Here is an 18731-nt window from a genome sequence, read left to right on the forward strand (position 1 = left end):
TGATTTGACTTCTCTGCAGAAGTAAATCTGGAGCCTTTAATTCAATTTGAAACCAATTGCAACCTACAAAGAATATGATTTATTATACTACGCACATGTACAGCAGTATGAGATATCTGCCAATAATCAAAAAAGAACGGAAAAGATTTCTGTTGGCAAAAGGGTCCATAAAACAAAAGATGCAGTGATGCTGAATTTCCTCTTACTTGTGACCTGCTGAGTGCGGATCCTTTTAGCACCCCATGATACTTTTTGACAGTGCACTATCTAATATCAATGATGACTAATAAGGGAGAAAACTGATGTGAGCTTCCCATGGCCACTGCTCTGTTCTCTTATTTTGGACACTCTGCTACAGTTTTGCATGCTAGTAATTACATTTCCTACTAAACACAGTGTTTCCTTCCTGTAACTCCATTAAAAGGCTGAACAATAACCCCAGATTTACATGAAAGACAGCTGAAGTCGGTTGCCAGGGGAGCTGACAATGTTCCAGATACATTCAGTGTTCAAAGGATAAGATTCAGGATATCTGGGGCTGTTGAAGGATCCCCTGTCCATGTGGAAGGTACCGCCACAGGCTGAAAAGAGAGAGAGAGCAAGAGAGAGAGACTGAAGACTACACAGAAAAATACCTCTGGCAGAAATGGGCTAATTCACCAACTCAGAGGGGGAAAAAATAAAACACTGGCTATCCCTTTCTCCCTGTTTATTAGCCTCTTGGCATCAGTGGACAGAGATTATTTAAGATTGCTGGAAGAAATCCCAGTTTCAGAAATCAAATACTTAAACACGCCAAATTGAGCCAGGCACAAAGCTGGCTACTAATGACTTAAAGATAAAAAGAAAGGGCTCAGCTAGCAGAGGGAGTGAAAATGCTGGGAAGTTTTAGTTTGGTCCAAGGTTTGATCCTTCTTTCCTTGGGATGGCAGGAGGTGGATGCACACAGATGCTGCAGCTTTCTCCATCTGTAGATGGAAAAGTCACTTTGTGGCTAACACTGGGCAGGCTTTGCAGATAGATATGTAGCCCCTGCTTTGGCCAAAAAAGAGGTCAAGGCAAAGTAGGATTTTGAGTGTGGTATTGTCAGGCAACTAAAGAAGACTAGAAAGGGAAAATGGGGAGGACTTCCATAAAAATCTATTGTTTCATTTACCAATTGCTTTTCTACCAGCTTCAGTGTGGGAGTTTGCAAATCAACTTACATGACAATGATGCAGCACAGGTAGCATGGAAGCCTCTGGCAGTTCCAGCATTATTGGATACAAAATTCACAACAAAGGCACTGCTGAAAGATGAGACAGGTTGTGGCATAACAGTGCCACAGTAACGGCCTGAAAATCAACAGCAACACAAGGGAAGTGCAACGTTATACAGGGAGTATAAACACTGGTCTAGTTATCTAAGGCAAAAATAACACTAGGATGCTAACACTTTTATCAGCTGCTATTAAAACAATCTTTTATTTGAGGTTTATAATCCTTGGTATAGGCTGAAAGCTCCCCAATTATGTAACACTATGGCAATGATGGAAAAGATTTGTGGCTGGGCACGTGAACTGTTTTCGATCAGGAAGGCCTCAGACAGCCAGGGGCTGACAGCACCCATGAAGGCTTGGTAGGATTGTCAGGCATCCATTTTTCAACTAGAATTCCTGGTTGAAAGCTAACTTAGCAGCTCCAGTCAGCACAGCCAATTAGTCTGCTAAAAGTCTAGTCAGCATGCTATAGGGCTAAGGTAGGCTAGTCCCTATCAGTCCTGGCTTCATGTTATGCCCCAGAAGAGGTCAGGACAGGCCCAACTCCTAAGCGAGGGGGTGGGAGAAATGGCTCTGTGCACTGTCCCCACCCCTAGCACCAGCTTTGCATTCCCATTGGCTGGAAATTGTGGGCCATGGGAGCAGCAGTGCCATTTACTGAGAGCCACCCCAGGTGAACTTGTGCCTCCAACTCTTTGCCCCAGCCCTGAGCCCTGCAATGCACCAAATCCATCATTCCTGGCCCCACCCCATAACATGCACTGACAGCCAGAGCCCTCACCTCTGCACCCCAGCCCCTTCCTCCAACCCAAAACCCCCTCACACACTCTGAACCCCCTAGTCACTGGTTCCATCCCAGAGCCAAGACCCCCACCAGAGTCCTCACCCCCCAACACCCTAACCCTCTGCCTCAACCCACAGCCCCCTCCCACACTCTGAATCACTCCACCCCTCAGCCTGGAGACCCTTGCTGCTCAGGGAAAGGGAAGGGCTAGGGTGCTCAGTTTTGTATGAGTAGAAACCTGGCAACCCTATGGCCTAGCCTGAGAGAAGGAGCAATATGAAGGTTAAGGGATAAGAGATCAAGAATTATAGCCTGCCCTTAATAACATCTCTGTGGATCAGGAGTGATCCCACTGCAGTCAAGATCAAACTAGCGTACATGGGAGAAGAATCTGGCCGAAAGGGACAGACCTGTTCTCAATCACTCTATTATAAATCTAAGGCATTTTCTTGGCTGCCAAGGTAGTTACTCCAGATGCCCACTAATGTAACAGAGAGCAAAGGGCTAGACCAGGCCTTGCACAATGAAACCTTACTTGAGGGGAATCTCTTCCTGGTATTATCTCACAGATATCTCCCCATACCACTTCACTGGGGGAGGGAGAAATGTTTGTTCTTTCCCTCCCAGTGAAATAGGCCCCAGGATACTCCTCTAGAGACTGGTGCTCATGGAGTGCGTTCTGTCCACACTGAGGAGTTGGCATCCAGCAGCTTCAAAGGGGCGATGCTGTTAGAGATCGCTCCTGCCAGAGCTGCTAGAGGGAGCCACCTTATGGAGAAGAACTCATCTTGGAGAAGATCATTTGTATCATTGTACTGGATAAATTCTTGTATGGCTCCCTCTATGCTTTGGTAGAGAAAAAAATTTAAGCTCTTTGGTACAGGAGTTGGCTATTGTGTTTAGACAGCTCATGGAACAATGGTGCCCCAATTTAACTGGATCCTACCATAATAAACATTAACAATTAATAATTAACTTATCTAATAATGAACTATATAAATATTATTCAAACTTACATCTCACGCTGCTCATTACTGCTTTGAATATGAACATAAATAATTGTTTTAAAACAATGCAGAGGGCTAAGAAAAAAGGGCTATAGTACCTTGAAGAGGAGCCTCATAGTTATCCCCTTCCAAAATCTCGACAAAATCCGTGGTACAGTTTTGCCTGTTGCTTTCAATATCAAAGTCAGTGAATGACAGTGTAATGTGGCTGACTGTTAATAGAGAAGAAGAATAAAAAAGGAAGGTTTTACATTTCACATATAAGTAATTATGTAGGTGTACAGAGTGTATTGTATGTTTTATTTTCATTGGAGAGAATGGATAGCAAAAGCTGAAATGTCAGTTTTCTCTTCCTAAGTCAATCAGTGTACTGAATTGGGGTTTGTTTATCGATCATAGAATCATAGAATACCAGAACCAGAAGGGACCTCAAGAGATCATCAGGTCCAGTCGCCTTCCCTCATGGCAGGACCAAGCACCATCTAAACCATCCCTAACAGATGCCGGTCTAACCTGCTCTTAAATATCTTCAGTGATGCCAGTCTAACCTGCTCTTAAATATCTTCCACAACCCTCCTAGCAATTTATTCCAGTGTTTAACCCCCTGACAGTTAGGAAGTTTTTCCTAATGTCCAACCTAAACCTCCTTTTCTGCAATTTAAACTTATTGCTTCTTGTCCTATCCTCAGAGGTATCATGAAGTATAAGATCAGAGTCAGCTTGTTTATTGTTACAGAGTAAATATACCAGAAGTACTTACGCTTATTGTAAAAACACTGTTAAAGCTTTCAGGATTTCATGACACTGTATCGGGCAGTAATCTCTAGTACAATCTGCTTCCGATTTAACTACTGAAGATTTAATACTTACAAACACATTTTTAATAACCTAACAACTTTATAATTATATGTTGAATGAGACCCAATAGACAGTTTTGCAGATAAATATTTTAAAATGTCTTATTTCTGCTCTTATAATCCAGGAAGTCCTGTCCCTTGTGAGCTAGTGAATAGAATGCTATGAAATTCAGACAGACTTTGTCCTGCTCCAGGCTCACAATTAGTTGGATTTCACATCACTTTTCAAACATTCCATATGTGTCAATCTGACTAGTCATTAGCATCTTCCACTAGGCTCATGTGAAATTGGATTTTCCATACTGTGATGCTCTAGGCTACATGATGAAAAGAAGGATTTGGCCCTCAGGATTTTTGACTGTCATACTGCTTTTTGTTTGTTCATTATGGCCACTTTCTTCCCTAATGGCTGAGGAAGATGAGAATAAAAGCTCACCTCACAACCAGTACTTGATAACAGTTGTTCCAAATCTAGAAGTGGCCTCATGCCTTGAACAGATCAGAGAGATTTCCGTAATGATTTCAGTAATGGGACGATATATGTGGAAGCATCATGAACCAAATTTGAAGTCCTAGTACAAGTTGGGGGCAACTCAATTAATTACAATGGTTCCACTCTCACATCATGAATTGGGCACAGATATTATTTTTTCTAACTAGGCCATGAGCAGCGAGTGATAGGGAAGTGAAATCCCAGACAGAGATGTTGCATTCATCAGGGTACGATTGACTGGCACAAAGTGGGACAGTTGCTGCTGTTCTGTTCTCTTATTTTGGATGCCAGTGGAATCAGTCAATTACAGATATAAATGCTGGTCCTCAGGGTATAAAATTAAAAGTGAATCACAGGGTGTGGGGAAAGTAAGGGGACTTGTTGACCATCTCTGTTAAAATACAACAAAAGAATCCTGCTGTTTCTTGCCAATGGCTAAATCCATTTTATATGTCCATGAACTGTTGACATGACTGTGACCCTATGTGAACTGCATAATGATGCTAGATATATCTGTACTATAGGGAAGGATTTCCAAGCTACCTGGAGAAATTCTCTGGTTCTCATTTGTACTAGTAATGTACTAGTGTAGTTTATTGGCTCAGAAGAGTTACTCCTGATGTGCACCAATATATGTGGGAGAAGAATCAGGCCTACAGTTTCCCCCCTCCCTGTTTGGACAGAAATATTCTGTGGAGTGTGATAATATCAGGTGAGTACCAAAAGTACACTGGCTGCCATGAAAAATAGACATTTACTTGTAAGTACTGCACAGTGTTATCTGGGATACCATAATATTTCCTTGTTCTCCATGTTGGGAAATGGCTCCTCCTAACAGATAATATCTGGTGACCGCTGGAAAACGTTGTTTTTTTATCACAACCATTGTAAACCTATGTCTACAATTGGGGAAATCTGAGAGCATGCCTATATATATATGATTTATGTTCTCTTATTTCTGATTTTTGTTCTCCCATTTCTACTTTACTTTAAGCTTCTTATTAAAATAGCTCCCTCCCTCTCCATGCCAAAAAGACAGTGGCCAAATACCAGGGCTTCTCATGTGAGTCCACAGATTATCTCATTAACAGCTCTGGCTGCCCATCATATGCAGTTCCACAGCCTACAATTCAGCCCTTGAGTCTCATCAATCTGCCAAGATAACTATGCTGTACATAGTTTTTGTTCTGTTTTTCATAAACCCTAAATCTTTTTACAGCAAATCTTTGGTTTCTGACAGATTAAGAGATCCTCATTCTCTCCAACCTACCAGGAGGCAGGATTTCCTACAGAAGAAAGGGAGGAATTCTGCATTGTTACCAAAGCAGAGATGAGGATATTAGTCATCCAGCAAGTTTCCCACAGAGATGTTTTTACTTACATGGCTCCCGGGCCCGAATAATCCAGCTGCAGTTCTGATTGTCTGGGTACTTGGCAGGATACAGAGGAGAGGAAATTGCTGTACCAACTGAATCTGTCTCTATGAGGCTTCCACATGCTTTGAAATAAAACACACACAAAGCACATATATAATACACATTTTGACAACTTTAGCGGGCTAGGGAGTGATAAAATGGGTGCATTGGAACTTAACATGGTTTTGGTAATGCTTCCAGGGACTGAAAATTTAAATCTCTGAAGTGTTTGACAAATAACTTGGATCATACCTCCCCCCCCCCAAGGCTAGCCTGGGAGTCATGCATTGTCAGGGTTCTACATGTGTCTCATGAGACATTTTGTGTACTGTTGCCCACATTCAGGGTTGTCAGATTTCACTGGTTTCCACCCAGGTCATTTTTCCTCCTTCCAGTATTATTAAAGTGACATGCATGTGAAGAGAGGTATGTGAAGTGAGGAGCATGCTGATTGCACAGAACACTGACTGTGCGCGCTGCCTCTGCATCCAAAGTGCTGCTACAGTTCAATCAGCACTACCCACAAATTCTAGGTACAGAAGCACAGTTAGCAAAACTGCCCTCTCCCAGGAGACTGTCTTGGTTATGACAATCTTGAAGCCTATTGAGATGAAGGAGGGCCACTCACATGGCCCACTCAGTAGCCTAAGTTGCCCATTGCTGGTATAGGATCTATTCTAACAGCTCAGGCTACACAAGAATCCCCTTGCACTGGTAGCTCCTCTTGTCTGGATCCTCTTGCATGGCTGGATCAACTGGGCCTGTGCTGTAGGAGTGAAACTTGTGGATGTGCATAAAGATATGGACTGAGTTCTTTTTGCTCTGCCTTAAAATGCCTTTCCGGACCTTGTTGCTGAGAGCCTGCAGAATCACCGATCTGTGGGTTTGGGGCAGAGCCAGGACTAGGTCTGATAAATTCCATCCCTTGTTGCTGCTGTTGATGTCTACATGCAGCACCATGCCAGAATGGATATTTTCCGGGGAGTTTCTAGGAGCACTGAGAACAGCTGCTTAGTTTGGCTCCCTTTCAGAGCTCTGTTTAGTAAAGGAGAGTTATTTGTTTTGAAGGTGAAAACATTCCATTGAAGGCACTAGCAAAATTCCCACTGACTTCAATGCATTAAGGTTTTCTCCTGGGGTGTTTCAAGGCCTAATCTCAAATATTTCTCAGATAACTGAAAATTCACTCAGTGGAAATATTAGTGTTTATATGTCTAGTCTACATGCTACCACCAAACAAGTTTGCTCCTTTTAAAACCAAAAAGTATATGCATCTCAATATGGCATTTTATTATATGTTCACAAACAGTAGGAAGTGCAATGTTATTTGCCAAATAGTTGCTCAGCAATATTGCTTAACAATACAAAGTCCTGGGAATATTGGAGAAAATTTAGATGATACTGAAGAGTTGTCAAGTGAAGAAAAAAGTAATGTGCTAATAAATAATTATGTTCTGCTAATAAATAATTATGTTGTGCAAAAAAGGAACATCAATTACAAGCTGTACATTATTACTAGAATGAATTGTATAATAAATCTTATCTAAATAAACACATTTGATAGGATGGGTCTTATTTTTAACAATATTATCTTTTCTCTGCACTGCATAAACAGTCTCCTCTAGAAAATAGGTCTTTTCCTCTTCTAATTTCTAAAGGAGAAGTATAGATTGTAAAAGTTTATAAAGATTTTTTCTTAGTGATAAAAAAGAGAAATGTTATTAATATGCTGAACAAACAAAGGGTGAGGTCCTGTGCTACTTTAAAAGGTAACATCAGAGAACTTGCAGCTCACGGGACTTTAAAACACCATTGCACATGCTGCTTTGGGAGCTGGAGCGGCCCCCTCTCTATAATTTATACAGTTCTGGGGACCTTTTTAAATTATGGCAGCCTCCTTGCACTGTCCAAAGAGCTGTAGTGGAGCCCTACCCTGGATACTCACTGTACACCAAGGCTTGCAATGGGATCCTTGGAAACCAAACTTACAGTGAGTGGTCTCTCCAATGACCATGTAAGGGGAATTCTTCCCCCATACACAACCAGGACTTTCATGGTTCCTTTATGCTGCTCCATCTTGTACCTGGTATAAAGATAGGAGAACGGCTGTGCAGATCTCACTCTAAGTCAAAATATTTTGGCTTGAACCATTCTCAAAATAAAATTAAAGCCCCTTTAAAGCCACATGGCATATCTAGAGGCAGCAACACTGGATATAAGTTGTGCTAAAAGACTGCACCATTATTTGATCTGAGGAAGTGGGTCTGGCCCACGAAAGCTCATCATCTAATAAACCATCTTGATAGTCTTTAAAGTGCTACATAGGCCTGTATTTTGTTTCACCTAGTAGAGAAGTAATTTATGATCAGCAGAAAGAGCGCTTATGTCACTGAGGAACTTACCTTCTGTAAAGCGAGCACTGAAACGCCCGTGCAGGTTGCTGTTGTCGGACCGTAATCGGATGAACATAATATTCTGGGTGGATGTGATGGGCCTGGGGAGCTGGGCACCACACAATTTTTCAAGAAGCGGGGCATCACTGTCTTGGCCATCAAAAACCTATATAAAACAGCAGTGTGTAGAAGGAATCATTGGAATTTCAGATCAATACATGTGTCCATTTCCCCCCACTGTACACAGCATTAGGCTTTTGGGGCAAGTGTTCACTTATAAACATACAGTTTTGGTCTTTTGGTATCTGGCAAAGGAAAATTGATCCTGGTTTTAAAATCCTTCAGTCTATCAGCTACAGTACAGTAGACTTGGTGCTCATGAAGAGAATCTTTTACCACATTTACCTCTTAATAGGCTTAGTTAGGAAAAACATTAAGCCGCAAAAAATGAGAATTTGCAATAGCGATCCTAGAAATCACTAAGTTCCATCATCTAAGATTTGTTATGCAACTGAAGAAACTCACCAGCCTTATGGCAAAAGTGACCAAATCAATTATGACCAAAGCAAAACTGTAGTCATCAGTGTTTAAGGCATCTGGCTTTACATGCAGCAGACTACAAGAAATAGCCCCAATACAAGTCTCTAAAATGTCTAATGTTTTTATAAAATAGTTATTTTTCTTTACCATTTGAGACATCTGCAGACAATGTCACAATTACAAATCTGGTGGCTTTTCCAGGGGAGTATTGATAAAGCTTTCATGTCACACCATTAAGGCCCTAGCAAATTCATGGTCCATTCTGATCAATTTCACAGTCATAGGCTTTTTTAAATGGTAAACTTCATGACTTCAGATATTTCAATCTGAAATTTAATGGTGTTATAACTCTAGGGATTCTGACCCACAACAGGAGTTGTGTGAGGGTTGCAAGGTTATTGTATGGGGGGAGGTTGTGGCACTCCTATCGGGTATGTCTACACTACAAAGTTAGTTTGAACTAACTTTAATAGGTGCTACACTAGCGCTCCGCTAGTTCGAATTTGAATCGAACTAGCGGAGCGCTTAGTTCGAACTAGGTAAACCTCATTTTACGAGGACTAACGCCTAGTTCGAATTAGCTAGTTCGAACTAAGGGCTGTGTAGCCCTTTAGTTTGAACTAGTGGGAGGCTAGCCCTCCCCAGGTTTCCCTGGTGGCCACTCTGGCCAACACCAGGGAAACTCTATGCCCCCCTCCCAGCCCCGGACCCCTTAAAGGGGCACGGGCTGGCTACGGTGCCCGTGCCAGGTGCAAGCCTGCCAGCACCCAGCCAGCAGACCCTGCACCTGGCACGGCACAGAGCCACCCACCCGATGCCCCCCAGCCCACCCCCTCTTGCCGGGACCAGGCTGGCGGCTCCCGGGAGCTTGCCCGGGACCGCAAGAGGCGGGCACCTTCCTGGGCTAGTGCGGACATCGTGGACCTCGTCCACGATCTCCGCACTAGGCACAGGAAAGTGGCTGTCTAGGGCAGGAGAGCTGCCAGCCTGGCCACCCAGGAGCAGGTGTGCATGAAAATCAAGGGGGTCCAGTGAGACCCCCGACCCTGAGCCCTGAGCTTACAATGGCCGTCCTGGGTCAGACCAAAGGTCCATCTAGCCCAGTAGCCTGTCTGCCGACAGCGGCCAACCCTAGGGACCCTGGAGGGGATGGACCGAAGACAGTGACCAAGCCATTTGTCTCGTGCCATCCCTCTCCAGCCTTCCACAAACTTTGGGCAGGGACACCACTCCTACCCCCTGGCTAAGACCACTCCATGGACCCAACCTCCATGACTTGATCTCACTTCCCTTTCAACTCTGTTCTAGTTCTAGCCTTTACAGCCTCCTGCAGCAAGGAGTTCTGCAGGTTAACTATTTGCTTTGTGAAGAACAACTTTCTGTTACTAGTTTGAAGCCTGCTACCCATTCCTTTCCTTTGGTGTCCTCTAGTCCTTCTTTATGGGAACTCAGGAAGAACTTTTCTGAATGCACCCTCTCCACCCAACCCCTGCTTTTAGAGACCTCTATCCTGTCCCCCCTCCGTCTCCTCTTTTCTAAGCTGAACAGTCCCAGTCTCTGTAGCCTTTCTTCATCTGGGACCTGTTCCCAACCCCTGATCATGTTAGTTGCCCTCCCTTCTCCCAGCCTTTCTCTTCCCCTCTCCCACCTCCTTTTCCCAGTCTCCCCCAGTTTTTTTCAATAAAGACAGAGTCAATGTTGGAAGAAACGTTATCTTTATTTTGTACATCAATAAGAAGGGGGGCTAGGGAAGGGTAAGTGGAAGGAGGTGAGGGAGGAATGGGGTACGAGCCCCCGATGGGGAGGACTGGGCTGGCTCTGCGGGCTTCTGGGGGTGGAAGCTCTCCTGCAGCCCCCCAATTACCCCCTCTCTCCAGATGGCAGCCTGCGGCAAGTGCAGCCGGGCTGATGGCCGAGTGGTGTGATGTGCCCAGTGTGGGTACTCCAGGCACTCCAAGCCAGAACTTCTTTGCAAGCGGGGCACACCTTAGAACTGTCTGTCCGGGGTGGGGGTCGGGACCCTTTAAGCACAGCCCTCGGCTAGCCTGAGACAGCATCTCCACGCTCTAAGTCCTCCTCTGATGCCCTGCCGGCACTGCTTCCGGCCATCCTTAAGCCCTGTTCGGAGTCCACTCAATGTGGACTTGCTAGTTCAAATTAGCAAAACGCTAATTCGAACTAGTTTTTAGTTCTAGACGCGTTAGTTCGAATTAGCTTAGTTAACTAATTCGAACTAAGTTAGTTCGAACTAGCGCTGTAGTGTAGATGTACCCATCCTTACTTCTGCACAGCCACTGTTGGCGGCAGTGCGGCTTTTAGAGCTGCGCAGATAGAGAGCAGTGGCTGCTGGCTGGGAGTCTGGCTCTGAAGGCAGAGTTACAGCCAGCAGCAGCAAAAAAGTAAGCATGGTACAGTATGGTATGGTACAGTATTCCCACTCTTATTTCTGCATTGCTGCTTGCAAAGCTGGGATCTTCATCAGCAGCTGCCACTCACTGGGTGCCCAGTGCTGAAAGCAGCAATCCAGAAGAAAGGGAGACATGGAGATGGTAATGCCACCCTTACTTCTGTACTGCTGCTGGCAGGGCACTGCCTTCAGAGCTGGGCACCCAGCCAGCATTACAACCACTGCTCTCTAGTTGCTCACTTCTGAAGGCAGCCAGAAGTAAGGGTAGCAATACTGTGACTCTCCTAAAATAACCTTGTGATCCCCCTGCAACCAGGACCCTCAATTTGAGGAACGCTGGTCTCCCCCATGAAACTATCACACTTTGGCTATGTCTACACTCGCAGCTTCTTGCGCAAGTACGGCTGTTCTTGTGCGAGAATCTGCAGAGCATTCACACTGCCCTCCCGCTCTTGCACAGGAAATTTACAGTACGGCATTGTAAGAGAGGGCTCCTTGCGCATGAGCTACGCTCTTTTTTATAAGGTGTAAGCCCTCTTGTGCAGGAGCTCTTGCGCAAGAGGGCAGTGTGGATGCTCGGCAGGGATTTCTTGCGCAAGAAAGCCCTATGGCTAAAATGGCCATCAGAGCTTTCTTGCGCAAGAGAGCGTCCACACTGCCATAGGCGTTCTTGCGCAAAAGCACAGCTCGCACATGGCAGTGTGGACATTTTCTTGTGCAAGACTTCTTGCACAAGAACCCTTGCGCAAAATGTTCTTGCGCAAGAAGCCGCCAGTGTAGATATAGCCTATGTGTTCCATATATTTCAATCTCTATGCAAAACTCATATTGTTGTGGATGCAACATAGGAGCAATGTGAATTTGCTGGTAATGTTTTCCCATTTCTAGGTAATGTAACCAATCCAGACCTAAACAGAACCCTGAGACCACAGAACATTTTGTACAGTATACATGTTTAACACTCTCCACCTTTACATTATTATTTCCTTCATATCACTTGAAGTCCTGATTAATTTTTGTTCAATCAAAACCTAAGTTTTGCTTCAATAAGGACCTCAGCATTTGGTCTTACATGTAAGTAACTTCCATTAGCATCAGTGAGAACTATGAGCTTATGCATAAAGAACCTCAACAAGAGTTTTCAAACTTTGGTCCCTAAAGTTAGGCAACTTATTTTATATTTTCACGCTTTACTGTGGATTTTGTTCCCTAGCTTAGACACTCCAGTTTGGAAACGTATTTAGAGGCAGGGAGAGAAAAATAGGGACAGGGAATATTGAAGACCTCAGCACCAAGGCTACATCTACATTGGCCCCTATTCCGTAATAGGGATGCTAATGTAGCACTTGGGAATAGGCAAATCCACGGGGGATTTAAATATCCCCCGCGGGATTTGCATTTTCATGGCTGCCGCTTTTTTCCGGCTTGTAGATAAGCCGGAGAAAAGCGCCAGTCTGGACGTGATCCTCCGGAAAATAAGCTCTTTTCCGGAGGATCTCTTATTCCCACTTGAAGTAGGAATAAGAGATCCTCCGGAATAGGGCTTTATTCCAGAGGATCGCGCCAGTCTGGACGCTCTTTTCCGGCTTTTCCCCAAGCCGGAAAAAAAGCGGCGGCCATGTTTATTTAAATCCCGCGGGGGGATATTTAAATTCCCTGCGCATTTCCCTATTCCAAAGTTCTAAATTAGCATGGCTATTCCGAAGAAGGAGCCAGTGTAGAGACAGCCCAACTGTCTGGGAGCTGCAATAATACACATTTAATAGATAATGGATTTAACTGAACCGATCAGGCAGATTGTTTCAAAACAAATTGCAAAAGTGTAATTCTGCCCTGATTATGCATATAACAGTGTGTATAAATCATTGGGCACCAGTAAAACAGGAAGGAAGCAGAAAGAAAGATGGTTTGGCAAGACATCACTTTTAATTTCACCACAAGTACTTTTCTTCTTTTTTTTTTAATGCAAGTTGGAGAGATCATTTTTTCTTTCAGTGTGTGGTCTGCCAGATCAGGAGGCAAGAGACAACAGATTCTTGATTTTAACTCTAGATCAACTGGTTTCTAGTTGACACTGAATGTGAATTAAAAAAGAGAAAGAGAGAGAGAGAAACCACACAGGAAAAAAATAGCTACTGTAACTATGCGTCCCACACACAACAGCTCACAGAGATAAAGAAAACATGATTAAGAGAAGCAATGTCATGGGCTGCTGGCATTGGCTACATCATTTGGAACCTTGTGTGCATGCTGCAAGTGGTGCGGATATTTGAATTTATCAGGATAAGCTCATGACTTGGGGAGGAAGGATGATCTAATTAGTATGTAGGATATTGGCTTGGGACCCAGGGGAATTGGACTCAATTCCTGGCTCAATCACAGACTATGTGACATTGGTCAATTTATTTAATATAGCTGGTACCGCAGCTCCCTATGTCAGGAAAATACTTCATTAGCTAGGGTGTTGTGAGGATAAAATCCATTAATGATTGTGAGCGGTTCAGCTATTATGACAATATAAGTAAGTGTGTAGAAAGAATAAAGTGACACGACTGGGTGAAAAGAGATTTCCCTATTTCAAATATATGCTATGTAATCTATGAGGTTCTTTAGCAATGAACAACAACAGTGGGCTACAGTTGAATAATAAAACCTTTCTCCTGATACTGTAGCACACAATTCAGTTTTCCAGCCTTCAATAACAGAAGGTCCCTGAGCCCATTACTTAAAAAAATGCCACCCCCCCCCAAACCTAAAGCCAGTATTTTCAAAAGGGCAATATGCCCAAGATGAACAACACAGGACAAGCTCCCTGTTTAATCCATTTACACACCCTACTTAGCTGATACTGTTTTCATGAATTAAACATTTGCCTCCTGGCTTATCACATTGGCTGGCTGTATGGGGCCCTGGGAGAAAGTATTAAGTGTACTATAATGGCTAGACAAATACGTAGCTGGTAAAGAGGGCCATGATAACCTTCCCTTCAACCTTTTCTTATTTTCTGGCTTCCAGAGCCCAACCCTTAAAATAGAGTATGAAATGTTGAATGATTTTTTCTCCACACGTGTTCTGTGATTTTTCTACTTAAATCAAATTGTGTGGAGTTAAAAACTGTAGAATGTTAATAGAAACAATGACTAACCAAGTGACCCTGAGCAATGAAATCACCTCCCATTTCTATACAGTAGCAATTACATTTTATTGGACCGCTGACGCTGAGGCTAGTTATTACATTCTCAGACTGGAGAGAGAGGGCCAAAACTTCAGGTAGCTTAAATCAGCATTACTTTTTTGGCTTCAATGAGTTATGCTGATTTATAACAGGATCTGGCCCCTAAAATGTGAACAGTTACTAGACTGATGCAATTAAGCTCTCTCGCTAATCCCACTAGGGGAGATTTTCATAGATGAGTAAAGTAGGTGACTAATATTTTGTACCAGTGGCTCATTAGAATAAAGAGGACTCTGCTGATAGTGCCATGAGAGATGTAGAGAGTCATATATGTGCTTCCTAAATCAATTGTATTTCCTGCTTGATGAAATCATGCTTGAAGATAATAATGTCCCCTTCAGAAATTCAGCAATGAATTCTGTTCCTAAACTCTTGTTAAAATTCTGGGCCGTGTATTAACCCAACGCAAACAATACCAAGATACATATTTCTATGTACTTATGGAAATTAAACATTCAGAAGCAAATCTATACTTTCTGACCACACTGTTATTTATTAGCTTTAACTGTTTCCTGAGACAGATTTTAATACTGAGGTGGCAATGAACTGTAAACCATAGTGTTTTACGACACTATGTCATATAATGCCTGAGTTGCTCCATCACTTTTGAAAGTTAACTGGTGAACATATGAGAACTGAGATCCTTAAAACAACAAGGAGTCCTGTGGCACATTAAAGACTGAGGGTACGTCTACACTAGCTCATTCGTTTGAGCTCGGTAGATAAATATCCCGGGCTTCATTTGCATGTTCCCAGGCACTGCCATTTTTAAATCCCTCTTAGTCCGAAATCCATGGCCGCAGCTACATGCGGCACAGAGTAGGTAGTTCGAATTAATTTGACACTTTACACCTAGGTCTTAACAAGGACTCTAATTACCTTACCCATTACAAAAATAGCTTCCCCAATTATCACCTCTAATATCATTAGCTCACAGACATTTACCTCCCCCCCCATCTCCCTCCTGTTCTGAAATTTGATTTGTCCTTTTCATATGTGTTCATTTTTTTGATTGTATCCTTTGGTATATATGGTTGTGCCAATTTTCTTCCACAATTTGATCTGAGGAAGTGGGTCTGGCCCACGAAAGCTCATCACCTAATAAACCATCTTGTTAGTCTTTAAAGTGCTACACAGTCCTGTTTTTTGTTTCAGCTATACCAGACTAACACGGCTACATCTCTATTACTTTTCTAATGTAGATCAGGCCTCAAGGAAGATTATTCATCTGTTCATGTGATTTTTTATCAAATCCCAATCTCCTTTCACACTGTGTACAGTAGCATTATTCTTCTCTTTTCCCCTACACATAATAAGCATGACTAAATGACTTATTGCCTTGTTGCAGAGAGTGGTCATGACATTTGTAAAAGTACATGAGAGTGAGACAAGGAGAGAGAATCTTCAGTCTCTTGACCCACATTTCAAAAATCTCACTTCTGGCTTCTGCCACCTGGCTGTGTTTAAAAATGCATCACCACTGCATGTCTCTGCAGACTGCACCTCTGTATTAAACAGGGGAAACGTCTCATTTATTTAATACAAATCTCTACAGAGAAAAAAACCCACCTATTTCTCCCTTTAAAGTTCCTTTCATTTCAAGCATAGTTTTTCAGAGCTATTACTACTCTCTCCAAATTGCAACCATTTTTGGCTTAAGATCATACTGTAGCTTCACATTTGATGCCTGTTAAACACATGGTCATAGTATGCAGGGATTATCACATCATTTGATATTTTAATTCAATGTTTTCCTTTCAAAGAAACAAATAATTGCAAAACAGAGCCCCCTCCCGGTATAAGCACTGGTGCCATGTGAAGAGAACTGAATTACTTATTAATTATTTGTATTATAACAGCTCCAATTTATTAGATGCTATAATATCCAAAGGAAAATACAGTCTCCAGGCCCCAGGAGCTTACTGTTTAAGTTAACAAGAAGAAGGAAAGGGTGGAGAAAGGAAGTACAGTACTATGCTATTATTCTCAATGTGCAGATGGAGAACTGAAGCACAAGCAGGATAAGCAAATGGGCCAAGTATACACATGAAGTTTGTGGTGGAGCAAAAAAAATTGGTATGTGGCTCACTCGAGTCCCAATGAGTCCTTAACAACCCGGCATCCCTCCTTCCTCACAAAACAATTGCGCATCTGAAACCTTCTATGAAAAGATGTCTGTGCTATGTTTGCCATTGAAAACACATTTCTAGAAATCTCAAAGCATTAGGAAGAATCTGCTCAAATAATTTTTCTTGCTGCCCTTAGTATTGCAAATGGGGCTTCAGCTAAGGGTGGAGGAGAGTCCCTAGAGAAATGCACAAAGCAAATTAAACCCATAAAGATAAGTTTTAAAAAAGGGTGTAAATCAGTGTATTACTCACACAGCATTCTTTCCTATGGACAGGAAATGAAAAAACCCAACCCATGAGTTTCCTTAGTTGCCTATATTTTCCATCTATGCTGCTTTGAAATGTAATTACTAAATGAAATTCACAGTCATATATCCACTTTAAAATCTCACAAGAAGGTACTATCCCCTCCCCGTTGGCTTCCATTATCATACAATTCATGTAACTCCGTGGGAGTAGGTGCATGCTAGTCACTTCCAGTTGTTAAAGGCAAATGACTCCTAGCTTACCGGCATGGCAGACAGGAAAAGAAATCCCACTCCCTCATAACTTGTCTTGCTTATTTCATCAAATTAACATTGAAAAGCCACCTCCAATTTTGTCTCAATCAAAACTCTGATTTTTCTTTTGGTTTCAAAATAACATCACCCCATTCCATTCTAAAATAACTTTCAGTTTAACTCACAACAGGAAGTTACAGTTCACTAATGCTTTAGGATTTAAATATCTTTTCCTGCATAAGAAAGGTGGGTTTTTCACATTACTGTACAGAAGCCATAGTTGCATGTACAGCAAAAATACAAAAGTGGTAATTCAAGAAAAAAGTTTCCCCTGCAAGATAAGGTAACTGCCATCCTTACTCATGCGGGGAGTTTTATTGAAGTTAGTGAAACCGCTCACATGAATAAGAGCTGCTAAATTGGACTTGGGACTATGTCTACATAAATAAAGACCTGTTTTTTTCCCTCTAGACCCACGAAGGTGATGGGAGTTGTGCTTGCTTATCTAAGAGTAGCATTGAGCCTTAAGGCCCCGATCCAGCAGAGCATATAAGCAAATCATCAACAGAATTATTCACATGGTTAAATCCAAATATGTGCTTATAGACCTTCCAGGACTGGGTACTAACTATGGAATTATTTTGGTTAATCCATGGCTGCGTCTAGACTGGCATGATATTGCGGAAATACTTTTAATGGAAAAGTTTTTCCGTTAAAAGTATTTCTGCAAAAGAGCATCTAGATTGGCACAGATGCTTTTGTGCAAAAAATGTTTTTGCGCAAAAGCATCCATGCCCGGTATAGACGCGCTTTTGCGCAAGAAAGCTCCGATGGCCATTTTAGCCATCGAGCTTTCTTGCACAAAAAATTAAGGTGCCTGTCTACACTGGCCCTCTTGCACAAAATCTTGCCAGTCTAGACACACCCATGCTCATGTTTTGTTTTAGTATTTTCTGACATTACTATTTCAGATGTCCCATAGTGCTGCCATGTTATCTTATCTTTCACACCTGTGCAAGGTCTCAAAAAAAGCCCGATATTTCTCTAATATATATTCTCTGCTAAAAATATCACTGTTACACTGAAATATCTTAACGGAAACATGTTTCATATGGCCTTGTCCTAGCCTATGCCTTAGAGCTATGAAAACTGGACATCCATCGGAAAAAGATGTTTTGTTAAAAAGAAACCTATGATTCACTTCAACAGAAATCAGACTTGTCTTTTAACTGGTTTGGCACAAAAAGCCTTTGCAAGAAACACTCTTACTAGTGATGCCCAGTTTTCAAAAGACCTTCTGTTCTTGCCTGCTTGGATTCACTGCGAATGAAGATTTATTTAGGAGAAAGAGGCTAGATTTTGGTTTAAGTCCACTATGTTTTTTTCTGTACTTTCCAGAGTCACACCAATCACACATTCCTTTCTACTGAATGAAGTGGAATCTGACATCACAGGCCAGGATACCACGTCTCTATTCTCACCGGGCCGATAGTGCCAGGCATGCAACGCTCTTCATTTACATACACTCAGTGAGCTACAGCCTGAATTTCTGGCAGATTAATAAGAGCTCAAAACCCTGTAGCACTGTGAAGCTTTCAGAGGGCAGGCTCTTGAATTAAGCAGTTAAACAGGCAGCCTTGCTGTGGTGGAGTGCCATGAGAAGGCCAGTTTGCCTGAAAAGGAAAATTAGGCCCAAGATAGAGAGAGAATCCA

The 18731-nt window shown here is 42.6% G+C and overlaps 1 protein-coding gene across 3 annotated transcripts in view; it reads right to left on the bottom strand.

The window, feature by feature from the left end:
* The window catches only part of LOC102443731 (tRNA (cytosine(38)-C(5))-methyltransferase), a 277295-nt gene that overhangs the window by 81444 nt on the left and 177120 nt on the right, over positions 1–18731 (bottom strand). For all 3 annotated transcript variants that reach the window (XM_025182828.2, XM_006119493.4, XM_075922454.1), the window contains 5 exons: positions 8217–8373; positions 5781–5897; positions 3148–3261; positions 1206–1334; positions 449–581 (listed from right to left, as the gene is read on the bottom strand). In XM_025182828.2, the coding sequence (XP_025038613.2) occupies positions 449–581; positions 1206–1334; positions 3148–3261; positions 5781–5897; positions 8217–8373 (650 nt within the window). The remainder of the gene's footprint in view (positions 1–448; positions 582–1205; positions 1335–3147; positions 3262–5780; positions 5898–8216; positions 8374–18731) is intronic.

This window comes from Pelodiscus sinensis, chromosome 2 (genome assembly GCF_049634645.1).
Source record: "Pelodiscus sinensis isolate JC-2024 chromosome 2, ASM4963464v1, whole genome shotgun sequence".
Taxonomy (NCBI): Eukaryota; Metazoa; Chordata; order Testudines; family Trionychidae; genus Pelodiscus; species Pelodiscus sinensis.